At 45.6% G+C, this 25,769-nt stretch overlaps 1 protein-coding gene across 1 annotated transcript in view; it reads left to right on the plus strand.

Moving 5' to 3' along the window:
• Positions 1 to 25,769, plus strand: part of SPOCK1 (SPARC (osteonectin), cwcv and kazal like domains proteoglycan 1) — a gene marked incomplete at both ends in the record, with an annotated part of 530,118 nt that overhangs the window by 226,342 nt on the left and 278,007 nt on the right. The window contains one exon of the mRNA XM_079701955.1: positions 18,693 to 18,738. Coding sequence (XP_079558081.1) covers positions 18,693 to 18,738 — 46 coding nt within the window. The remainder of the gene's footprint in view (positions 1 to 18,692; positions 18,739 to 25,769) is intronic.

Here is a 25,769-nt window from a genome sequence, read left to right on the forward strand (position 1 = left end):
ATTTGGGGTCATCTTTACTATCATTATTCTGAATTCTTTTTCAGGTAGACTGCCTATTTCCTCTTCCTTTTTTTTGGTCTTTTGGGTTTTCACCTTGCTCCTTCATCTGCTGTGTGTTTCTCTGTCTTCTCATTTTGCTTAACTTACTGTGTTTGGGGTCTCCGTTTCGCAGGCTGCAGGTTCGTAGTTCCCGTTGTTTTTGTTGTCTGCTCCCAGTGGCTAAGGTTGGTTCAGTGGGTTGTGTAGGCTTTCTGGTGGAGGGGACTAGTGCCTGTGTTCTGGTGGATGAGGTTGGATCTTTCCTTTCTGGTGGGCAGGTCCATGTCTGGTGGTGTGTTTTGGGGTGTCTGTGACCTTATGATTTTAGGTAGCCTCTCTGCTAATGGGTGGGGTTGTGTTCCTGTCTTGCTAGTTGTTTGTCATAGGGTGTCCAGCACGCTAGCTTGCTGGTCGTTGAGTTGAGCTGGGTCTTGGCGCTGAGATGGAGATTTCTGGGAGGTTTTTGCCATTCAATATTATGTGGAGCTGGGAGGTCTCTGGTGGACCAGTGTCCTGAACTCGGCTCTCCCACCTCAGAGGCACAGCCCTGATGTCCGGCCGGAGAACCAAGACCCTGTCATCCACGCAGCTCAGAATAAAAGGGAGAAAGAAAGAAAGAAAGAATGAAAAAATAAAATAAGAGTTATTAAAATAAAAAATAATTATTAAAAATAAAAAAATTTTTAAAATTAAGAAAGTAATTACAAAAAAGAAACAGAGCAACCAAACAAAAAAATAAACCATTGATAACAAGTGCTAAAATCTATACTAAATGCTAAAAACTATACTAAAACAACAACAACAAAAAAAAACATGGACAGACAGAACCTAGGACAAATGGTAAAAGCAAAGCTATACAGACAAAATCACACACAAAAGCATACACATACACACTCACAAAAAGAGAAAAGGGAAAAATATATATATATTGTTGCTCCCAAAGTCCACCTCCTCAATGTGGGATGATTTGTTGTCTATTCAGGTATTCCACAGATGCAGGGTACATCAGGTTGATTGTGGGCATTTAATCCACTGGTCTGGATGCTGCTAGGTGAAATTTCCCTTTCTCTTCTTTGTTCGCACAGCTCCCGGGGTTCAGCTTCGGATTTGGCCCCACCTCTGCGTGTAGGTTGCCGGAGGGTGTCTGTTCTTCACTCAGACAGGATGGAGTTAAAGGAGCCGTTGATTCGGGGACTCTGGCTCACTCAGGCTGGGGGAGAGGGAGGGGCATGGAGTGCGGGGCGAGCCTGCAGCGGCAGAGGCCGGCATGACGTTGCACCAGCCTGAGGCGCACTGTGCGTTGTTCCGGGGAAGTTGTCCCTGGATCACGGGACCCTGGCAGTGGCGGGCTGCACAGGCTCCCAGGAGGGGAGGTGTGGAGAGTGACCTGTGGTTGCAGACAGGCTTCTTGGTGGCGGTGGCAGTAGCCTTAGCGTCTCATGCCTGTCTCTGGGGTCCGCGCTGTTAGCCGCGGCTCGCGCCCGTCTCTGGCGCTCCTTTAAGCAGCGCTCTTAATCCCCTTTCCTCGCGCACCAGGAAGCAAAGAGGCAAGAAAAAGTCTCTTGCCTCTTAAGCAGCTCCAGATCTTTTCCCGGACTCCCTCCCGGCTAGCTGTGGCGCACTAGCCCCCTTCATTCTGTGTTCACACCGCCAGTCCTCTCCCTGCGCTCCGACCAAAGCCCGAGCCTCAGCTCCCAGCCCCCGCCCGCCCCGGCGGGTGAGCAGACAAACCTCTCAGGCTGGTGAGTGCTGGTTGGCACTGATCCTCTGTGTGGGAATCTCTCTGCTTTGCCCTCTGCACCCCTGTGGCTGCACTCTCCTCCGTGGCTCCGAAGCTTTCCCCCTCCGCCACCCGCAGTCTCCACCCGCGAAGGGGCTTTTAGTGTGTGGAAACCTTTCCTCCTTCACGGCTCCCTCCCACTGGCGCAGGTCCCGTCCCTTATTCTTTTTTCTTTTGCCCTACCCAGGTACGTGGGGAGTTTCTTGTCTTTGGGGAGGTCTGAGGTCTTCTGCCAGCGTTCAGTAGGTGTTCTGGAGGAGTTGTTCCACGTGTAGATGTATTTCTGATGTATCTGTGGGGAGGAAGGTGATCGCCACGTCTTACTCTTTTGCTATCTTGAAGCTCCTCCCACCCACATCTTTAGAGCATGCTTGTGGTTGGATTCTGAATTGGCTTTTCTAGAAGTTCTGCATTTATCCAGAGCGTAAATGGCCTAAGGACCGAATATCCCAAGTTAGTGCTTGGCACCCTTGAGGGCAGCTCTGGTTAAACGAAAAATGCTGAGATTTCAGAGCCCCTCCTCAGAAAGAAGGTAGATTTAGTCCAGCATTGCCGGTTGTCTCCTTTGGTGTTTAGTCTGGTACTCAGCAGTGCTGAGTCAAAAGTTGGCCGTATCACGGCATCTGAGGAGGCTCCATCCCTACCTGGCAGGGGCTGGGAAGATTCAGCTAGGGATCCCAGACTGCTTTGGGAGCCCCTGAGAACTGAGGAAGGGACATTTAATGGCTGACCTAGAACCTAGCAGCCCTTCCCCAAGCAAACGTTTCCGTTTGTATTATTACCTTATTATGAAGGCATCGCCTCCTTCCTGCTGAGTCTGTTCCCATTGATAGTGGGAGTGTGGGTCCCATCAGGAGCTAATGTAGATGTTCCCAGTCAGGATGCCTGCAGACGCTTGGATGGGCTGCAGTGGCAGCCACAGATGAGAAATCCATCACAGACATGCTTGCTTGTAGCTCTGGATCACATGCATTAAGCTATGAGTAATGTGATTACTTACTTAAGTGGCATTTTATTTACATTTTTGCACAGAGCAGTGGCTGCTGCTTTTCCAAAGCAGCCATTACCCAGATTTGATTTCTTAAAAATTTCTGTAGGGTCAGGATGGCAGTATCACAAATATACTAATCCAGAGGAAACTAGTGTTTTTTATTTATTTATTTATTTAAATTCTGTTATCAGCTTACAGCAGAGGATGTACTGAGGTCAGTTAAAAAAAGCAGTGACCGGTCTTCCCTGGTGGCGCAGTGGTTGAGAATCCACCTGCCAATGCAGGGGAAATGGGTTCGAGCCCTGGTCCAGGAAGATCCCACATGCCACGGAGCAACTAATAAGCCCGTGTGCCAGAACTACTGAGCCTGTTCTCTAGAGCCGGTGAGCCACAACTACTGAAGCCCGTGTGCCACAACTACTGAAGCCCGTGTGCCTGGAGTCCGTGCTCAGCAAGAGAAGCCACAGCAATGAGAAGCCCATACACCACAACGAAGAGTAACCCCCACTCGCCGCAACTAGAGAAAGCCTGCGCACAGCAACGAGGACCCAACACAGCCATAAATAAATAGATAGATAGATAGATAGATAGATAGATAGATGGCAGTGACCATGTTTGGATATTTGGTGCATACTACATGCTGGACATTTTGCATCTATGTTCCAAGTAATCCTCCCAGTAATCCTAGTAGAGTGGGCACCATAGCCTTCATTTTACAGATGAAGAAACTGAAGCTCGAAAAGGTTGGACTGTTTACCCAGAATCACTTAGGCAGTGACAGTGGACATCAAGAGGAGTTACCAGTTAAGGAACTGCCATAGGCTTTTATGTTTGTTTATGTTTCAGATCCAGAAGCAGAACCGTTGATTTTAGCTCCAATCTGGGTTAAGAGCTGAGTTTTGTTAAAAGAGAGGTGTGTGAAACAGACGTATGAGGCTTTGATGGGCAACACCAAGATAACCCATGCAGTGTTGTTCCCAAATAATTCCAGCAGGCAGCCCTGACAAGGAGCCTCCGATTCTAGCTGTGATTTATGTATCCTGCTGGTAAATCAGATGAGGCATCTGAGCATCGGATGCCTTATTAAATTGAGCCACAGTTTGGGTTTGTTGCAGGAGCTGTCACCGCCTTGTGAGTAAATGTATGATTTCTACTGTGAGCTCTGGGTCCTTCTCCTACCTGTTTTTGGCAGAGGCCATGGGCTGTGTGCTGGTGAGTGAGCTGAAGGTCACACCCTGCTTATTCCAGATCTTTCATTCCTTAATAGGGTGCCAGGGCAACAGGAATAAATGAATGCTTACCCTGTGTGCCAGCCCAGAGACAGGGTAATAAGAAGGGCTTGTGATTCCATTCAGCTGCCTGGAAAGGTTCCTAGTCATTGTTCTAGGTCATGGCCCAAGAGGTTCTTCCTTCTTATTCCCCATGTCTGGGCTGTGAGTACAGCTCTCAGTCTAATCTTTTGGTGTACATAGATCTTATACTGCAGATTTTAGTGCTGTGTGAATTCATTTAAAAATGATTTTACCTCTCTGTCTAGAGTTGCCCCAACCATGATGTTAGGGTAATGCTGTCTTCATTTTCCCTATCCCATAGAACTTTGAATGAATGAATGAATAAAGAATGGGTAAATGGATGAATGAGGAGACAAACACATGAAGTAATACAGGTTATTTTTTAATTGAAAAATAATAAAGTAGAAGCAGGAAGAAAACTCTTGTATTCCTCCAACCATTGATAACCATTGTTACCATTTTGACTTTTCTCTAGTTCTTTTTTTGTATTTTTTTCTTCTTATGGCGAATCATGGGCACTCTTTAAGGACAGTTGAGATACCTAGAAAATGTGACCATTGCAACTGGCTAAATGAGAAGGTCGATTTTAATGAGCGGGACCCAGCGCTGCTTCATGCTTGTTGGTGGCCTTGGCTGCCCCTTCTTTCTTCTCAGGCCTCTGAGGGGTGGGCTCTGGGCATGGGGAGGGTGTGGTTATCGAGTGGAAGAGATAGTTACATTGCATCGTTGGTCCTTTTTATTGCTTCTTGGTTTCTTTCTTCCCATGTTTTTGTATGTGACTTTCTAGGAGTCTCCACCTTTCACAAGAAGGTAATTTATCAAAGAATTAGATCTTGGAAATTTTTTTCAAAAGTTCTCTCTGAGTAGCATCATGTGAAAAAACCCAACTGGACTCTTTCTTTAATGCTCATAAGTTATTTAATAGGAAAGGGATTTTAAAGATCTAGAACATAACTGCTGTTTGTGCTCTTGCTGGGCTCTTAAAATTTGGAAGCAGAAATAAAAATCAAAGGCAAAACAGCTTATTGCTTTGGTCTTCCTTGGATTCTTCCAGTACACTGTAGTCCTTGCTAGTCTGAAAATTGCTCCCACTTTATTTACACAGAGCTGTCAGGCGTGTTTGATTTATTATCTGACATATTTAGAATTATTGAATTTTAGGACTGGAAGGGGCCTGCATTGTTATTAACATTCCTCTTATTTTCCAAATAATAAATTAAAATAAAGCATAAAAATAAAAATATTACATGGCTTCTGCTGGCTGAGTACTCTTCCACAAGAAATAAATATGTCCTTATTGATGTGCGTTTTGTTACCATATAAATGGTGTAACCTGATAATTTTGCCCTGGAGTGTTTTGATTTTAAAAGATGGGTAAAAGGGAACCCTGGTTCCCTACCACTGTCCCCTGCAAACAAGAGTGGAACCTTTCAAAGGCTCGGTGAGAACAAGAGGCCCTTAATTGTTATCACTGACTGCGGGTGGGGAGGGGGCACCTCCAGGGTCTTGGTTCCCAGAGCATGGTCACGTGGCATGGCCTTTGTTCTCAGGGATCTCACCTCCAAAGGGAGAGATGTTTATTTAATAAAGGAAGGTGGAGCAAGCTGGCAGTGTGTCTCTGTAGGACAGAGAGAGCGACAGGCACAGAGACTAGTTGGTTCCAGTTGTGGCCCGTATGACTTACACATGTTCGTAACAGGTGGCATGGGGACGCTTGCTGGTTGGAAGGGCCAGGATGTGAGCTGGCTCTTGTCCCTGGGGTGGCATGCCATGGGTCAGTGCGTCTTTTCTAGACATAGTGTCATTGCTCAGCCTTCCAGCTGGAGTGCACGGATCACAGTGATGCCAGTGACCAGCCACAGCAGCTACAGGATTTCTGGTTGCAGAGCAGATGGCAGACCTAGTGGTGTGGCCGTGGTGGGTCGGAGACCCTGGGCAGAGCCGGCAGATGCCTCCTATCGTCCTGTCTCTGTGGCTGCACCTGGGCTCAGGCTTCCTCTCCTGTTGCCTGAGCTGAGGGCTGCTGCAGCAAAGAGTCCTGCTCATTGCGGTTGCTGTCTCCTTGTCCCACCTACTCCACGTTCCTTGCCTGGAAAACTCCTTGTCCGTCCAGACCCAGTGGTACGTCCCACTGCTTCAGTAGAGTCAGTCCTGGTTCCCTGGAATCGTTGGTGGCTTCCTCCTCTGTGTTCTGTAGCTATTTTCTTTTCATAATGAGCACATTGCCTGGTAGTATTATGCCTTCATCTGTTGACATTTCTGGTTCCCTTTCCTCTGGCCAGACTGTGGGCTTCTTAGGGTGAGGGCTGGGTGTTCTTCGTGTCTGTTTTCTGGCACAAAGGCACGTGTGCAGCAGATGCTGTAAGTGATAATTGTGCACACGTAGAATGAACTTCTTCATTGGTGTCCTTGCTTTCAGTTGGGCTCCTTCTAACCTCTCCCACACTCAGTCAGCCCAGCTCCTTCGGAAAGTACTGGTGTGATGGGATCCACCTTCAAGTCCGCCCACCTCCAAGTGGCTCCTTAGTGCCTGGAGATAAGGCATGGATATCTCTCCAGGCACTGAGGTCCTCGAGTCTCTGCCCCCAACTTCCTTGCAGCTTCGACCTTGCTCTGTCTCTGTGGGTGCCCCAGGCCCTCACTGAACCTGGACAGATTATGGAAACAGCCCTGGAGGGCAACAGGACAGCTAGATGTCCACGGAGTACACAGATTCCCCTTTAGTCAGGGACTCGCGCACACTGATCTTGGTATGAGGACAGTTCTCTTATATCTTCTCTGGACTTTCTGTCTTGTCATACGACCTAAGTACATCATCTACCTGTCCGAGTGGCCAGGTGAGCAAGTTTCCAAGTGTGGAGCCTGGCTGAAGTACTTTGGGATTGTTTCTCTAAGTCTCCTGAGTCTACCAGGCATCTATTTGGCAGTGCTGGGCGTGAGAGACTGGGTTACATCCATCATAGAGTTGCATAAGTGCTCGGTGAGTGAGAGGAAACTTAGCCCATCTCCATGGTCCAGGATTGGTTGGACCCAGCGGCCTTTGGGAGTGTGGGTCCTATGGAGGGTTTTCAGTCAGTGCGAGAGGATTGTTCTACCCTCGTGGCGAGCCCTAGTTATAGCAGTGGCTGTACCTCAGGCAGGGCACACTCCCCCTTCTCTGTGGAAGCTTTGCCAGTGATCACAGAGGGAAATCGTGGCTTGGGAGTGTGGGTCTATTTGGCAGGCTTGTCTACTCTGGTGACCTCTTACCATGGGGGAAAGAAGTTCAGAAGTTGCAGATTTCAAATGAACCCTCTCAGATTCTGATGGTGACATCATTGCTTTGAAGTGGAGAAAAGACCTTGACCAGATTTATTTCTGGGGCTTTGGTAAGGAGCATCTGCTGTGTACATGGTCCAAGGGCCAGAGCCTCAGGATGCAGAGGAGGGCAGGCAGGGAGGCTGCCAGGATGCTTTTAGGGACACAGTGAGGGAGTTTTTATTGCTAACTTTCCCAGATGTTCCTTCCAAGAGAAGAGGGAATGGTAGGGCTGGGAGGAACCGCAGCAGGCCTTGCTGTGCAGCTAATGAAAATTTCATGCAAAGTCTGTGGCCATGGCTTCTCAGAGAGATGGGCGGTGCCGAAGCCACCACGTCCTCTGTGCAGTGGCTTGATGTTGGCGTTGGATGCTCCACTTTGAAGTGGGCCCCAGAGAGTGTGGTGGCAGACAGGTGTGGTGGCAGTGCTTGGTCCAGAGCCCACAAAGTGCTCCTCGGGAGGGCTTGCTCCTGAGGCTGCTGTCATCAGTGCTGCTGGCCATGATTCTGAAGCCCGGGGAACCACCTGGGGTACGGGGCGATCAGTACATCCGGGTGTCCTGACTGCTTTCTTGGGGCCAGGCACAGGACAGATGGACCTGCTGTCCAAGCTCACAAAGAACCCTGAGGCAGGTGTTTGAATCCCCCCCTTTCACAGACGGGAAAGCTGAGGCTCAGATGTACTAAGGGTCAATGCAGTGGTAGAGAGAGGCTCTTGGGAGGCCTCAGGCCTCTGTGCTCATCTCCGTCCCTTGGCCTCTCCTGCAACCATCGTGTTCCATCTCCAATAGGGAACGAGCCCTGTGTTGTCTCCCAGGGTCTCCAGTCTTCACATACCTCACTGGTCCTCCCTTCACATGGTGCCCTTAACGCGGTGTGGAGTGGTTAGAGCATGATCTTCGGAGTCAGGCAAAACTGAGTTCAAATCCCCCTGCTTCTCGCTAGCTGTGTGACCTTATATAGAAATGCGATCTCTCTAAGCTTGCTTTCCCAGCTATGTCACCAGGGTGCTGATTGTGCCTGCCTCACACGGTTATCATATGAGTTCAGTGAGCTAACACACAGCTGGCTTGGACAGCGCCTGGCGCGTGTGGAGCACTCGGAAAACGGTAGCTGCTGTTACTCCTATAGGATTAACGTTACCGTTGCTGTCAGTATCACTTGGATTTTTTGGATTGGATTTCAACTTTTTCATTTCAACCTCAACTTGACACAAGTCCTGAATCTTGCATCAGATTTCTGCCAGCCGTGGTGAGCCAAGTCATGGAGTCCGTTTGTTCCTTGAGGTGACTCGGGGTTGTTAGCAGACGTGGGGCGAGGCTGTCGTGCAGGGGTCCACCTGTCCTCCTTGGTTGATCCCTCCAGGGTCTTCTGCCGTCAGCCCTGCTGGTGCCAGGTTCCCGTTACTGCCCCAGTTTAAGTTACACCAAGGGAGTTGCCCATTTCACTTTCCTCGGAAACCTCCAGGTCACGGAGCCTGAAGTTCTGAGTCAACAGGGAATTAATTGGGGAGTTGCAGCCCAAGGTACTGGTGTAAAAGAAGCAACAGAGGTTGAATGGTTCTTTCTTTATAGGAGGTGCTCATTGAGTACCTGTTGCAAGATGGGCATGTGCTGGGCTCTGGAGGTGTGGAGGTGAAGATGTCCCGCCCCTGGCCGTGGGGACTGCCGGCTGTGTGGTTGAGTGGCAGGAGAGTGGTCGGCCACTGCAGAGCGGTTGCGTCAGTGCTCTGTGTAGACCACACGGCTGAGACGTCTCTGATGTGGAGGCATTGGGGACGGGGGAGGTTCGTGCACAAGGAGCATCGTCTAATCTAAACTGGGATTTGATCGAGCAGCGAATGTTCATCAGAGAAGGGCGAGGAAGGGTATTTCAGGCACAAAAGGAGCAGCATGTGCAGAATTTCAGAGCTCGAAGTAAGCATGGCTGTTGCAGAACCAAGAAGTGGTTCTTGTGGGGCTGGAGTGAAGCGCGTGGGCTGGGGTGTGGCTGCAGGGGGACTGGAGGATTCAGCAGGGACTGTGCCTTGCAGGGTCCTGTAAGCTGCTCCTGGGCTTGGCCTTTGCTTGGGAGCTGTGGGGAGCAACTCGAGTATTTGATATTGGGGGCTGATGAGGGCAGACGTCCCTTCAGAGGGTCCCCGTGGGAGCAGCATGGAGAACAGCCTGAGCGGGGTACAGGGAGTGGAGGCTGGCTGGGCACATGGTGGTGACCCGAGGGGCAGCTGGGGGGCCCAACTGAGTGAGAGGCTGTGGGTGCAGAGAGTGGGAGGTGTGACAGATCCAGGGAGGGAGGGGGCCTGGTTGATGCCTGAATGGCAGAGGGAGGGAAGAGGGACCAGTCCAGCCTGGGTCCTGGCCTGGCCAGCAGGGCTCCCAGAGGTACTGTGTACTGAGCCCCGGAGGCGTTGAGGCCAGATCTGACAATGGAAGGTGAATTTAACTCTGGAAAGCTCTGGAAGCTGGGGGAAGGGAGGCCGCTGATGGGCTGCACCGGGTTTGCTGTTTGTGGTGGACCTGATTGTCCCCTGGTCACCTTTCAGTCACTGTGATTGAATCAGTGTGTGGCTTCCTTTAGCCAATGGGGGCTACTCATTAGAATCCTCTGAGGAACTTTAAGTGTCCCATTGTGGAGGCCATGACGCAGACCACCGAGTCAGCATCTCCTAGGTGGTGCCAGGCATCAGTGTCTGGAAAGGTCCTCAGCGACCCCAGGGGTCAGTCAAGGATGAGAACCACTGCTTTCCGGTGCCTGCGGTTGGTACCTCCCGTGCAGGGTGGGTGGGGAGGAAAGGGTGTGGTGATAGTTCATAGCCAGTGTTGTATACTCCAGAAGGCAGCATGTGGATGTTGATGGAGGCCTGCCAGCCTAGGGGGTGGTAGGAGTGGCATTCTCAGAAAGGCAGAGGGACCTAATTAATTTGGAGTTCGTGATACTCGGACAGGGCTGGGCCTTAGGCAAGTACAGTTTGCATTTTCTGTAAAGTAAAGGTTTACATGCTCCAAGACGGCAAGGGCCTTACTTGGTGTGTCAGTGAGATGGACCTTTTCACGGTTCCTTCCTCTGTTTTCTACATGTCAATTAATGATTATGCAGAAATTTTACCTGTTCAGAGCAGGTCCAGTCCACTTAACGGGATATAGTGAGTCAAAATTGAAACTTAAATTGACTTAGAATTGTATGATGTGTAATTGCTAACAATGGTTCAAAACACCTCACTGGTTACACAGAACAGCTCTATGGTGTAAGTAATATCTTTTTTTAATAGACAGGGTCACTGAATCTTAGGGAATGGGTGCCTGACCTTTAAACAGAGATGTGCTTGCAACTCATGCTTTCATATTTCATTGCATTTTTTCTAAGTCACTCTTCATTCATAAGGTTAATAAAGTTGCACGCGTTTGAAATATTTCATAATTATTGTTCCCAAGTGCAATTGATCTCCCTTCATTTGGGCCTGTTTGGTAAGATTCAAATGCACAAGAGTCCCATTACTGAAATTTTAAACATGTCATTGTTTCTATAAAGCCTGTGTCTCTCAATGTTTTTGAGACATCTCAATATTATAAACCTCTGGAGATGGACACAAAAGTGTACAATTTTATTTATTGAGTCCTTCTTTGTGCCTGGTAATATGCCAGTCACTTTGCCACATTGTCGCGAATCATGGTGACCCAGCCTCCAAGGCAGGTGCAGCAGTCTTGCTTTGTGGATCAAGGGACTGCATCTCAGAAGCTGAGGGGTTTGTGCAAGGCCAGCTGGCTGGTGAGTGTTCAAGGCAGGATTTGAACCTGTATCTGCTTCAGAGCCTGTCCTGTTCATAGTGTCTCCTCTGTCTTTGACACCATAGCCCTGCCTGCTTCACTCCCATCTGACATTCAGAAGCCTGCTCCCGGCTAGCTCAGGTGTTTTGATCATTTTGCTAACGAGGTCAAGGGTGTGGGTGGCTTTCCGTCTGGGGAGACGCCCCTTGTCTTGGTCAGAGTACAAATGCAGCGTCATAGGTCCATTTGTATTCCCAGAAGCAGCAGCCAGATATAGGGCACACTTTCTGGAATGGACCTCAGACTCAGGTTTTCTCTTTGAGAAAAGCCCAAATCAGCCATCACTCCCCCTGACCCCAGCTTGGATGGACAGAAATGGACAGGCAGACAGTCCTGAGGAAGGGGACTTTGTGGCAGTTATAATCCTTTAATCACCTGAGGGGCCGTGACAGTCCTATTCATTTTACATCCCAAGACCATAAATCCACGTCTTTCTCAGGTTTTAGACCCCTTCAAGCTATTTTGGAGCTGCAAGGCCAAAGAATTTCTTTGCAGAAATGTAGAAGGTCTTTTATTCTTGCTCTCTGATGTCATCTCGGGACTTTTATTGAATATCACCCTTTGGACCAGTGTCACAGGAAATTAATCATTTGAAATTCTCAAAGATAATAACGATGCCTGCGTATTTGGGTTTAATCTTGATTTTGCTATTTGTTCTGCAGTAATGACACTAGATCACCAGAGGACCCTCTGATTTCCCTGCGCTTCACTTATTCCACTGAGAACCTAATGTTCTTTTCATGAACTTAGTGAACAAGGGGACCTTTTCAAGGGAGTGATGGTTGGGAAAATGTCTGCCTGTGACCTTTCTAATGTTATGATAATTTGAAATTTTGATGCAATTATCGAAAATGTTTACATTCCTTCCTATTGTTTGATGTGATTCTTTTATTTTTTTTCTCATTTATAATGCTTTCGTACTCAGGAAGTTGAGGTAGGTTTTTGATTTTTCCACTGTGTGTAGACATAGCATCAAAATAGTTGCCAAATAAAATGTAAATTTCACTCTAAATCCTAAATCTCAGTGGTAAATGTTTGTTTTAGTTCAGTGAAACAGGACCACACACATTTATTTTTCATGGGTATATCCAGGGGGTGCAATTTATCAAATGCATATAAACAGTCCATTTGCTGCTTTATCTTTTCTCATTAGTTACAGTACAAGTATGATTGTCAGTTATTATCTGTGTTTTACTGGTGGGTTATTTATTGAAAGAGCAGAGCAACTGACATTGTTATTTTCTAAATCATCTTGTCTGAGGCCTGCAGGACTTTATACCAAATGTCAGACCAATTTATCAAAGAATCACTCTATTCAGGAAGAAAGTGATTTAGAGTGTCTGTATAAACCTACACCCACCTGTCCTTACGCACACACCAGGAACAGTTATGGGCATTTCACAGGGATACGGAGATGTTAAAGCTGGAACAGCTTATTTAAATTATATACAGTTCGTCCAGGACTTACTGTGTACTGTTGAGTGTTGCCCTGGGGGAATGTGCAGGTGAGTAAGACCCATCCCTGTTCAGAAGCAGCCTGGGCCCAGGTGTGTGGGCGTGATATGTGCCAATGGAAGATGTATTAATGGCCCAGCTTCCAGTCCCTGGTGTACAGGGTTCGCATGAGTGGGGTCTGTGGAGTGATGGGGGGTGGGCGGGGGACCTCAAGTCACTGTCCATGCTGGGCTGGTTAGTCGCTCGCTTCATTCAGAAGGATTGTCACTGGGGCTTTTCACCAGGGCTGGGCAGGACAGGCCTGATGGAGAGGAAACCGATAGCACATTGCTTGCCCAGAGATGTGACTGGAAATAGCTCAGAGGTAAGATGGTGTCTGGGAAGCTAGCTCCTTCCCAATAGATGGAATGTTTTGTATTTCTCAACAGCGTGATTAGTAGGGGTTTCCACTGCACACAAATTGAAATTACAGGAAAATTTCACATCATACAGCTGATGCACTTACATAATGTCATCTGGAAATCTCACATTTTCAATGACTTCTAGTATCATTTCAGAGATACTTTTCCCACCTGCCAGCCACCCCTCCTTCCTGTTTTCCCCAGTCAGTTAGTGTGAAAAATAACTAGTTTGCACTGAGTCCTTTGGAGAGCAGTTTGCCTATAGCCCCTTAACTAATCTCTTTGTAAAGGTTTGGGGTTTGATAAAGTGGGATTAACCTCCATCTAGGATCTATAAACCTGGCTTTAGTCCACCTGGCCCTGCAGGGCAATGCTTCTCCTTTTGGTATTTATCTGCAGGGGGTCTTCAGATGACCCCAAGGGGCTGACTGCCCTCAAATCACCTTACTTCCTTCTGTACATGTCTCCACTGCTCACTCCTGGTCGAGACAAGTGAGGCTTCCATTTATTTTCTAGGCTGGTACTTTTTATTACCTCAGGTAATCTTCAGATGATACTTCAGTGTTCAAACAACTTAGCTAAAATATGTGTGAAGGAGAAATGATCTGTTCCATGAGAGCTAAGTGTCTTTGATCTGTAGTAGCTAAAGCTGTAAGGTATATATAAATTACATCATCATCTTCATAAGTGAGAGTAAAGCAGTTGGATCTCAAAAGTGGTTTCCATTTGATTGTGCCACTTCATCTCTTCCTCAGAGTTGCTTTGACATTCTTTGGAGCTGAAATAAGCATCTCTGGAAAGGCAACCCCCTGGGGAATAGTTGAGCTAAATTACATCAGCCATTTGGGGGCTGTGGGACAGGGGAAGAAAAATTCAGGTTCCTGATCAAAATGGGCTAAACCCAGAGACTTTCCAATTCGTTATGACATCCATGATGAGGAGACTTAATCACTAAAATTATGGCAGGAATATTTTTGCATCATTTCATGGTAGGGAGGCTGAAAAGTTTTCTTGGAAGATGCATTATAGATCAGAATGTCCTTTGGTATATATGTATATATACGTATTTTATTAACATGTCCTGATAAATATATCCTTATTAATATCTTTTATATATATAATATATAATATGTGTTATATATGTGTATATTTTAAAAAGATTTCACTTCCCATGAATGTTTATCAAAACAGGGCATCTCTAAAGCAGTTGAAAAACCAGAGTTAAATTCCTTTGCACCAGCCACTGGGTGCCAATAATTTCACAGGATCCAGTATTGTGTTTAGTGGGATATTTATTAAGTGAAACGAATATGGTTTTCCCTTTTTGATCAGTGGTGGAGGGTTTAAAAAAATAACTGGGGCCATGATCACTCCCACGACTCTCCCTTCACCACTAGCACCACTCCCTTCTTCGTCATTCTAGATGTTATCATTTGTTGCTTTCTTACTGTGATCTGTATGCTTTTTTTAAAATAATTTTTATTGGAGTCTGGTTGCTTTACAAGGTTGTGTTAGCCTCCACTGCACAACAAAGCGAATCAGCCATACACATACAGACATCCCCTCCCTTTTGGACTTCCCTCCCATTTAGGTCACCACAGTGCATTAGGTAGAGTTCCCTGTGCTATACAGTATGTTCCCATCAGTTGTCTATTTTATACATAGTATCAATAATGTATATGTGTCAACCCCAGTCTCCCAATTCCTCCCACCCCACCCCTTTCCCCCTTGATATCCATACATTTGTTCTCTATGTCTGTGTCTCTATTTCTGCTTTGCAAATAAGATCATCTATACCATTTTTCTAGATCCCACATATATGTGTTATTATACAATATTTGCTTTTCTCTTTCTCACTTACTTCACTCTGTATGACACTCTCTAGGTCCATCCATGTCTGTACAAATGACCCAATTTCATTCCTTTTTATGGCTGAGTAATATTCCATTGTATATATATGTACTACATCTTCTTTACCCATTCCTCTGTTGATGGACATTTAGGTATGCTGACTTTTGATGTGTTTTTACTATGACTGTATGCTCACCTGGAATGTTTCATGATTTTGGACATAACTCAGTATGCTCAAATTTTAGAGTCTTTTAAAATTTATAGGTTCTTCCGGGTTTTAACAGTCCCTAAAGAGTTGGGTGATTTTCATTTTCGAAGTGGTATCATGAAATGGAATAAGCCCTTCCTCGTATGGTGAGAATTTAGAGGAAGACTGTTCTCTGCCCTGTCCAGCAGAGGCCTGATATAATTATCCTGTGCAGTGTAGCCCATAAAATATACATGCATGGTAACACTGCCATGCTTCACTCTTCAGCCTGTAGAATGCACTAATAGGAGTTATTGAATTTAATAAATGACTGTATCTAGGTATGCGAACTTCTATTTAGGTGTATGTTTTAAGAATTAACTGTTGCTGAGGTCCTTGCGAGTCATTTTTAAAAGCTTCATCAGTAGAGATAAAATTACCCATTAAGAGGCCAACACAAACAGATACACCTCGCCTGGCGAGTGTGATCTAGTATGTCCACCATGCCTTCCACCACAGTCAGAATTTTAACAGGCCACATCTTTATTGGGCCAGAATGAAGATCAGAGGTGAGGGCTTTTCAAGTCCTGTGCTTTTCTGGTCTCTGGACCAGGCTCTGGGGTCCATGCAGCATAATGCACTTAGGTACCGGGCAGCACCTGGGTGGTGTGGGGCTGACACACTGCTTCCCACAGTGGGATTTGCCACTGTGAGAAAGGAGGTAGAAGCATCAACAGCACAGCAAGTCCTGGGTCTGTTTTAGGATAACCTAAAATATATGCTATATTTAAAAATTTTAGATAGAAAATAAGATAAAGGAAGAGCTGGGCTGGTGCCCCTGGATGTTAAGCCCTGGAGAAATGACCAGCCAGCCGTCCTTTGTCCCTTGAGCATACTGACTGTAAAGTGGGACTCAGGGGTGAGGTGAAGCTCTAGAAGGGCGTTCTTCTAGCTTTGGCTTTTTCCATGCGGGTTTGGATGCTTCCTCACCAGACGTTGCCCCAGAGGCAGAGTGGATTGATTGGCACAGGCCCAGCTGCTTGGACTGCCCATGTCTGCAGACCTGGCCGGTCCAGTGTGGAAGGCTGATCCGTGAACTCTGGCCGCTCATATTTGGACCTCGCTGCTGCAGTGACCGCTCAGTGGCCCCCTTCCCCATGCTCAGTGGCCATCCCCAAAGTGGGCTCTGGTGCCTCTCTCTCAGCTGTAGCCACAGCGGTCACACCCAGGGTTGTCTGGGCTGCTAGCTCATTGGGTTCTGCTTTGGCACCCGCTTTCCTAAGGCAGGTCAAAAGCAATCAAATGCAGGGAAATCATTTTCCTTCCCCACTTGGCCTTGCTGGGCAAGAGACTCTTTGAAGGACTCATTTTGCATAATGAGCTTTGACTCAGGTGTACCTTCACATTTGGGCAGCAGTTAGGCAGTATTATTACATGTGCAGTGAGTTTTTAAATATTCTCATGCAGATAGCCACTTTTAGAGGTTTTATATTTAAAATCATGATTTTCCCCAAGAAATATGTAAAAATGGCAGTTATAGTTAGCCTGGAAATGTGGCAAGGTCCAGAAGAATGCTTCACATTCCATCCAAGTTATAATGTATGTTGAAATCACTAGGGAATATTCAGTTCTTGAGACTGGCTCAAACCTCACTTGGATATCAAAGAGAATGTGACATGTGAAATTAAAGCAAAGGAACTTGTCTTTGGCTCCAGTCCTTCCTTGTTAGACACACATCCTAGCTTCCAAGGACTTCCATGTATTAGAACAGCATGTTCAAGTAGAAAATAGTTCACATGATTTTAGATTGCGGTTGGGTGGTGCCATCCTCTGGATGTGCAGAGGGCACTGATGAACCACAGTTGGAAGGACAGAGGTTTTGTTGTTTTTTCTCCAGTGGTGAGGGTGAGTTCATCCTGGGTTATCTCTTCTCTTGCCCTTGTGAACAGCAGAATGTCTGAGTCACTTGCTTATATTTAGTGCTGAGTATATTGGCCATCAAAGCTGAGAAATCAAGTGGTAAATTTCCCACCAATCATCCAGCTCTTAACTTAGAATCATTAACTCTGGCTGCCACATAATTCAAAAGACTGGGATTATATTTAAAATAATAAATGGAGAGAGATGTGGCAGAGGGATTCTTTTAAACTTTCTCAGTGATATTTCATGGTGTAGACCTCAGAGACTTCCTAACCAGATGGGTGAGAAGACCAGTTATGCCATAAATTTAAAGCCAGAGCAAAGTGGGCCAATTCCTCAGAGTTAAAAATGATTTAATGCTGAAACCCCAGGATCCGGAGGAACCCGTTCATGTTTATTCATGCTCTGGAAAATGGAATCTCACTGCCCAAGGAGCAATGCTCTGATTTTACTCTAAATCCAGTTTCCTAAAATCTATTTAAGGGCTTAGGTGAACTCAACCAGGATCTAATAAAGCCAGGTAATTGAATGACACAGAGGCCGATAAAATTCACAGGAGATGGTGTTGGAGATAAATGGCTGCAGGAGACGGCATGGCATGGACCATAGTTGAAACTAATTGTGCACTTCGATCTAAATGAACTTTTCTAGAAGAGATGTCGAGGCCTCATTTTGGACAGCTTTCTGGAACTGCAGCATGCAGAGTACTAGCCAAAAACACATCCAGCAGATCATTTGAGTATATGCAGGAGGAAATTAACTGCATGGGGGCACATGCCCTAAAAATGGTGTGGAGGTGTTTTCCACGGGTGAGGCCTCTGCATGTTGCAGACAGTTGAGCTGAGCTGACAGAGTGGGTGTGCTCGGCCACAGTGGGGTGGGTGAGCACCTACAGGGAGGAGAAAGAGTGAGCAGTGGAGGTTTGGAAGGGAAGGGTTATTAGCAGTGGGGAAGAGGTTAATGTGATGATAGAGAAGTGAGTGACCTGGACCCTTGCACTTTCAAAGTAATGAAGTGTCTAGCCTCTGAGCATAAATCGAGGCAAGCTTCATGCAAGAAGGACATGGTTATGAACGAACCAGATTGGCCAGCCTTTGTGTTTTTATCTTTACACACCTGGGACACATGGTATTAAGCTGAATATATGCCTGTGGTTAATTCTCACATTTGAATGGCCCTCTGTTTTTAGGTTTGGGGAGTGTTAGAAAACTGGAACTGTGTGCCAAAATTACATGTCTTCATGTAGGAGAAATGTTGACAGTTGAATTATCAGTGGTTACAAACACAGAGGCCTAATCCCAAGTGAGAACAGCTAGGCATCACCACTAGCGGTATAATTGATAGCAAATACGTCTTGCACTTAGAAGGTGTCTCCGTTTATCTGTCAAACCAGGAAGAACAGTGCTGTTTCCATATTAGGCTGAAATGTATTAACTCTTCCTAGTGTATAATCCATACAGTTTGAAAGACAAGAATTTAAAAAGTCAATTGATATTTTTGATTGCACGTGAATGCCTTGGAAAGATTTCTAAGCCCTTAGTGTTTTCCTTTGTGTTTTGGGAGGTGGGGGGAAAGGCAGCTTTTTATGCATTTATGTGAGAAGCTTCTTGAAATCTGACCTTTGTTTTCTGGTTTTTTTTTTTTCCCCTCATATAGGATGATTATTTCAGAAACTGGAATCCCAACAAGCCATTTGACCAAGGTAAAGGATGCACTTTTTCTTGCTGTATATTCCATGGGAAATGCTGTCTCATTTTTCCTTCCTTGAATGCTGATTTACTCTTCCCTTAAAGGCCAGCTAGCTGTCTTATTTTACTGACTTTTGTGGACTGAATTGACTGGGGTGATAGAAATTATTTTAATCAAATTGGTTATTTGTCTGAGATTGTCTAAGACCGATTAAGAAATGTTTTTATTGAATTGACCACTATAATCATTGGTTGGTTTTGTTAGAGAACAAACACATAAAGAAACAAAATAGTAAAATGCTTATCAGACTAACCCGGTGGATTGTTGGGCTGAGTCCAGTGATTTCATTCATGGAACAGACTGTGCCTGGATACGCTGTCCAATTCACATGAGCCACAAAAATGAAACTTTCTTGTCTAGAAATAGGCTAATCCCGGGAGGCTTTCAGGGGCACTGATATTTCATTTGTTAAATAACTTCATCATGTTTCTAAATAGAAGCTTGTTTCAGGGGCAGCTCACTGACCGCTTGGGTTTTAGCTTGGTCCTCAGAGGGCTCTTTTGACTCACACCAGCAAGCACAAAGCCAGGCTCCTGAAGGCCATTGTAAATCTCTGTCCTCCTGTGAGTTATTTAAGACACAGCGAGGACCTGCTGTGAATCACATCCCTGTTTCTATTGTTCCATGTGGGGCTGCTGTTGGCACAGACCCTGCTGCTGAAATGGTGGCAGACTGTACTTCAAGTACGTATATGCAATTAATGCTGCAACTCAGAGGGAAAATGTTACCTACCAAGTCTCAAAGGTTCATGCTTCTGAGAATCAGCTTCAGTTCTGTAGACTGAGTAATTGATGTGGTCACGATGGTCAACTTGACACAAAGAAGTCAAGGAAAGCATTGACGTGTAACACGATAGAAGGCGCCCCTTTCTGCTCTCTCCTTTGTCACTTTAATGGGTCACTCCATCCGGACTCTGGTTTTCTTGTAAGCAAAATTGGCATTAAAATTTTCGCATAGACATTTAGCGTATGCCCTCAAGTAGTGCAACACTTTGTTCATTCATACGTGCATGCATGCATTCATTCTCAAACATTTATTGACCTAGCACTCCGGAACAAGCACCAAGCCAGGTCCTGGGGATAAAACAGAAAACCTGTGGTGCCCATCCAGGAGGAGCTCAGAGTGGGGAGTGGGGAAATAGCTCAGTGTACAATTGCAGTGGGAGATGTGTTAATGGCTATGATGCAGGTGTGTGCAGGTGAGACTATAGGTGGGAGACTTCGTGGGCATGCATGTGTGTGTTGTGGGCAGGTGCTAGGGAAGGCTTTCTTTTGGAGGCCCCGTCTGGGCTATACCTATGCCAGTGGGCTCCAAGGGCCTCACACTTCAGCAACTTTAAAAAAATTTTTAATTGAAATATAGTTGATTTACAATACTGTGTTAGTTTCAGGTGTACAGCAAAGTGATGAAGTTATACATAGGTATAAATATTTTTTCCAGTTCTTTTCCATTATAGGTTATTACAAGATATTGAATATAGTTCTCTGTGCTATACAGTAAATCCTTGTTGTTTATCTATTTTATATATAGTGGTGTGCATCTGTGAATCCCATACTCCTACTAATTTATCCCTTCTTCACCCTTTCCCCTTTGATAACCATAAGTTTGTTTTTTATGTCCACGAGTCTGTTTCTGTTTTGTAAATAAGTTCATTTGTATTATTTTTTAGATTCCACATATAAGTGGTATCATATAATATTTGTCTTTCTCTGCCTGACTTATTTCACTCAGTATGATAATCTCTAGGTCCATCCATGTTGCTGCAAATGGCATTGTTTCATTCTTTTTTACAGCTGAGTAGTATTCCATTATGTATACATACCGCATCTTCTTTACCCATTCATCCATTGATGGACACTTAGGTTGCTTCCATGTCTTGGCTATTGTAAATAGTGCTGCTATGAACATTGGGGTGCATGTATCTTTTTGAATTAGTTTCGCCTTTTCTGGATTATATGCCCAGGAGTGCGATTGCTGGACCATATGTTAGTTCTATTTTTAGTTGTTTAAGGAACCTCCATACTGTTCATAGTGCACCAATTTACCTTCCTACCAACAGTGTAGGAGGGTTTCCTTTTCTCCACACCCTCTCCAGCATTTGTTATTTGTAGACTTTTTGATGATGGCCATTCTGACTGGTGTGAGGTGATACCTCATTGTAGTTTTGATTTGCATTTCTCTAATAATCAGCAATGACGAGCATCTTTTCATGTTCCTGTTGGCCATCTTGATGTCTTCTTTGGAGAATGGACAACTTTAACAGTGACTGAATCATCACAGTAAATCACAGTAAAACATATGAAGGTATTTGTAATTTACCATCAAAAATGGTCAAAATTTCTAAAAATTTCTCAAAAGCCTACACATTCATGTTGGAAGAACACTCAGATGTAGAGCAACACGTTCCCTGTGCGTACCTGGTAAATGAGCCCTTCTGCAAACACCCCTACCAGGATCTTTCTTATGGAGCTACCGCAGGTGATCGTGACCATGAACTGACGCTTTCCAGTCCAGAAAAAGATTTAGGTTCTAGTCATGTAAGGATCAAATGTTGCCTAAATAAATGCCAGATTTACTCTTCCCCAAGGCCTGCAAACAAATACTAAAACTTTACCAAGGAACATTTTAATTTTTACTAATTCACATTGGGAAAGTTTATACATGAAGGTGGGCATCATTTGTCACTTCATATATGTAAATGATATATCTATATATATGATATAAATGATAGCTTCCTTTGAACATGCTATTTAAATCTGCCTAACCAAAAAGTCCAAACAGGGATTTTTCTCTCCAAGGAATGTTAGCAACCATATCCAGCAGCGTCCTGCCCCTGCTCCCTCTTTTCCGAGCTCTGTAGGCTTGAAAACTCGATCTGCCAAGATAAATCCTTGCAGAAAACCTCATGACTTTCTGGGGTATAATTGAGGACCTTAGCTGAGAAGTCCCACTTTGTACCTCAGGTGTAGCTGCTGTTGGCTATTTATATCCCGAGCTGGGGGGAGAGCAGGCAGGGCTGAGAATAGCCTTCACTTAAAATATCGGCTCCAGCAAATGTCATCAATTATACTGGGTGCCGCTCAATAAAAATGGGAGGTTACTATATCAGCGCTGACACGGCCTGGCGCAATATAAACCACAGGCATGGAACAGATCGGGCATTTCACCTTCCAGAAAATAGGAGGATTGCCGAACTCCAGTGGAGATTGTCAGCTGCAGAGAGAAGTCATTTCCCCTCCTGAGCTAAAAAAGAATCCGACGTGGTTCAGACAGTTTTGTGGTTGGGGATGACTTTCAGTTTCTAGAAATGGAACTTGCTGGAAAGCATTTTAGAGGGCCAGATGACAAGCATGTTCTGAGATGGAGGTGGAAGTGGCTTCATGATAGAGGTGGGTGTGGAATGGGCTTGAAATGCAGGGGGAGAAAAGGGGAAGGAAGGCTGTACATGGGGGATTCTGGTAGAGAGCAGCCAGACAGGTGGATTTGAGGCAGGCTGTGAAGGGCATTTCATACCAATCTATGAAGTCTAAACTTTGTTTTCTTGGCAGTGGGGACCCATAGATAGTTTTTGAGCAGAGGAGTGACAGGTTGAAGGCAATACTTTAGACGACCTAGTTTGGTGGCTCAACAGCAGTGATTTGGAACCCAAGACACACCTGCTAAATGCTTCCCCTCCTACCGGACTCTTAGGTAACTTCTCCATTGCATCATTCATTGCCTTGGATCCCTGGGCTTTGGTCACAGATGGTCAGACTTAACCATTCAGCTCTGTAGCTTGACCTCTGAAATGCCCTGTAGCTCCTGACTGTCTCAAGTATTGGTGTGACTAGTAAGGACACACATAGTATTCAAGAAATAGTTACTTCCCTGTAATTGCTCTTTTCGCTGAAGGATAGTTACTGAACTTTGAACAACAGGGCTTCATAGAGCAAGCACTTATCATGTAATGACTCCAAGGTAGTTAGAAGAAAAGCGCCTCACTGGAGGTCTCCTTCCACAAGGCTGAAAACGTCTTTAACGTGTTATCTTTAAGAGGATCATTAATGCTTCTGTCAGTGGAGTACAATAGCTGTCACCTTGAGGCTTTTCTAAGAATTCTTTCTGAGATTTGGATAAAGTAGTCTATCCTTTTTGATTGTAATGACTTAATGCCAAATCTCCTCACAGAAGGGAGTTCAGAATTGAAGGCAACAATTATTAACTCAGGTGAGAAATTTCCTTTGTGAAGTCCACAAAGATAGATGCCCTGGCGGGAGTTGGACAGGCTGTATAGTTCAAGAGGGCAACTGGCAGATGCAGACGGCTTCCTGGCTTATATGGGCAGGAGAAATGGCGGCCCTCAGAGTGGACCTGTGCAGGAGGCTGGCCGAGCCTAGAGGGCTCTGGAGTGATTCCAGAGTTTTGGGTGGCCTCTGCCGCTTTTGCCTTTGGCACCTTCCCTCCACTGGCCCCCAGCAAACCTGGAGCATAGAGTGGGTGTTGAGCAGACATGAGTTTTATGCTTCTGAAAGTGGCATCTGGTCCAGCAAGATGCTTCCCCAAGAAAACAGTCCCTGCGCAAATAAGTTTGGGACACACATATGCTCTGTTCATCTCGTGGAGATTCACAGTGTTTGTTAGCAATTTAAAAGCTCTAAGAAGTCTTTTAGTAAAGAAGCCCATTTAACTTATCATGTGCTAAATTTGCCTTTGACCACATGCTTTTGCTGTTATTTTTTTCATACCATACCTGTCATGTCCCCAGCAAAAGTGGTATCTTCTGTGGGATACACTTTGGTGAGTGCAGTACGGGGTCCCGGGGTTTGTAGTCAGATCCTCTAAATTTGGAACTTGACTCTGCCAGTTACTAGCTGTGTGATTCTAGGCAAGTTGCTTAACCTCTCTGATTCTAAGCCTTCCCATCTGGACATGGTAACAATAAGAGCACCGAGAGGATTAAATGAGTTAATGTGTCTGGCAGATAGCAAGCGCTCTGTTCAGTGTTGTTTTAGTCAGCAATTGATCTTTTTCGCTCCCTCCTCTTCCTGTCTAGCTGCCTTTCCGTGTTGCTTCTCTCTCTTCCCACGCAGGTTTGCTTGCTTTCTTCTTGTATTCCCTCATGGGGGCGCTCACAGTTGTAATGCTCTAGAGCTCCCGGGCTAAATTAGAGCTGGCCTGTCTTACACTAGGCGAGTCATTGCCGTTGCACCTCCACATCCTCATTATTGGGGCTGAAAAGGTTCAGGCTCTTAATGCTCATTCATTCATTCAACAGGTACCGAATGCTGATGTCTAAACCCCCTACGCTAGATAGTAGGGACCACACTACAGAAGGTCTTTCTTGGGCCACTTGGGATTATAAATCAGTAGTCATCTGTCCAAGTTCTTACACCAGCACGGAGTGTGTGTCCGTACTGGGGGTGACGGGGTGGGGAAGCGAAAAGTATTGGCCTGGGAAACTCATAGGATGTCAACTGTTTACCCTAGTGACACAGGGCAGTTTTAGTTGGGATGACAGTTTTTGCTACCGCTTGGCCTCACTCAATCTGTGTCTGTTGACTGCGGATCAGGGCGCCCCCAGCCTTAGCTGATCAACATTCCCTTTGGTGTGACGCTGAGGGGGCAGTCTCACAGATCCTCTTTTTCCTTGGAGTCCGGTGGCTGATGAGGAAGGTTATTCAAAGGGCCTGGAGGGGAAAGAGAGAATTGGTTGAACCACAATACTGTGGTACAAAAATAAAAGGTGCTGCTTTGGGGACTCACTGAGGGAGGGATGAACAAGGAGCAAAGTGAATTCTAACAGGCAGCTTCAAAACTTCTAGACCAGTCCTTTTTTTTTTTTTTTTTTTTGCGGTACGCGGGCCTCTCACTGTTGTGGCCTCTCCCGTTACGGAGCACAGGCTCCAGATGTGCAGGCTCAGCGGCCATGGCTCACAGGCCCAGTCGCTCCGCGGCATGTGGGATCTTCCCGGACTGGGGCACGAACCCGCGTCGCCTGCATCGGCAGGCGGACTCTCAACCACTGCACCACCAGGGAAGTCCTAGACCAGTCCTTTTTGAAAAAGAAAATTGGAGCTTATTCATAATGCTTTTGCCAAGTGAAAGGTTTTTATTGTTGTCGTTGTATTGTGGGGTTGAGAAGGTAATTTGTGTATAAAACCATTACACCACTTTAATATAAAATTCTGATTACCTGAAGATGTCCTGCAGTGATGGAATGCAAATTAATCTAGGTTCCATACTGCAGCCATGGTCCGCTCAGGAAAGAACCCACTGATGTATTTGGGTAAGAAGTTCCACTTGATGGGACAAACCATTTTAGGAAAAATGGCTGAAGGGGATTTATCATGGAACTTTTTTTTGAGACAAGTGGGTTCCTTTAATGTGGAATAAATGAATGTTTTAGGTAAAGTGTGGAGGTCTTGGTTTAAAGGATAACGTTTTTCCTTCTGGAGTGAATATTAATCATTTTTCCTCCAGAGCGGCCTGGCTGTGACTAAATCTCAGATGATGCTGGTGATCTTCAGAGCAGAATATGAACTTATAGAAACTGATCTCCAGATAAAAATATAGTTCCGAAAGGCAGGGTCTCCTTTCACTCATGCTGTTCACTTGAGTAGAATAAAAGAAGAAAAACCTTGCCCTTTGACCTCCAATCTCTTATACCAAGATCCTGATAAGCTCAAATCCTCACCAAAGCCCTGAACTGTTTTCAGGCGAAAATTCTAAAACTCGAAAGGAGAGAGTTCTTCCTGTGTTCCAGCCGTGTTTCTGGAGCCAGAGCCCTGTGGACTATCACAGCAACATGTTTTGTCCAAGTTTTAAAGAGCTCCTGGTGGAGCCAAGATTGCTTATTTCTAAAATTTTTTTTTAGAAGGAGATTTCTTTCCCTCTAGATTAATCTGAAATTTTACATGCTAGGCTTCATAGAAATCTTAAATCCCCATAGCTTTCCTCTTGATGTGGAATTTAACCTCACTCCAAAAGGAGCCTCTGATTTGCATT

The sequence above is a fragment of the Hyperoodon ampullatus genome, assembly GCF_949752795.1.
Source record: "Hyperoodon ampullatus genome assembly, chromosome: 4".
Classification (NCBI taxonomy): Eukaryota; Metazoa; Chordata; class Mammalia; order Artiodactyla; family Ziphiidae; genus Hyperoodon; species Hyperoodon ampullatus.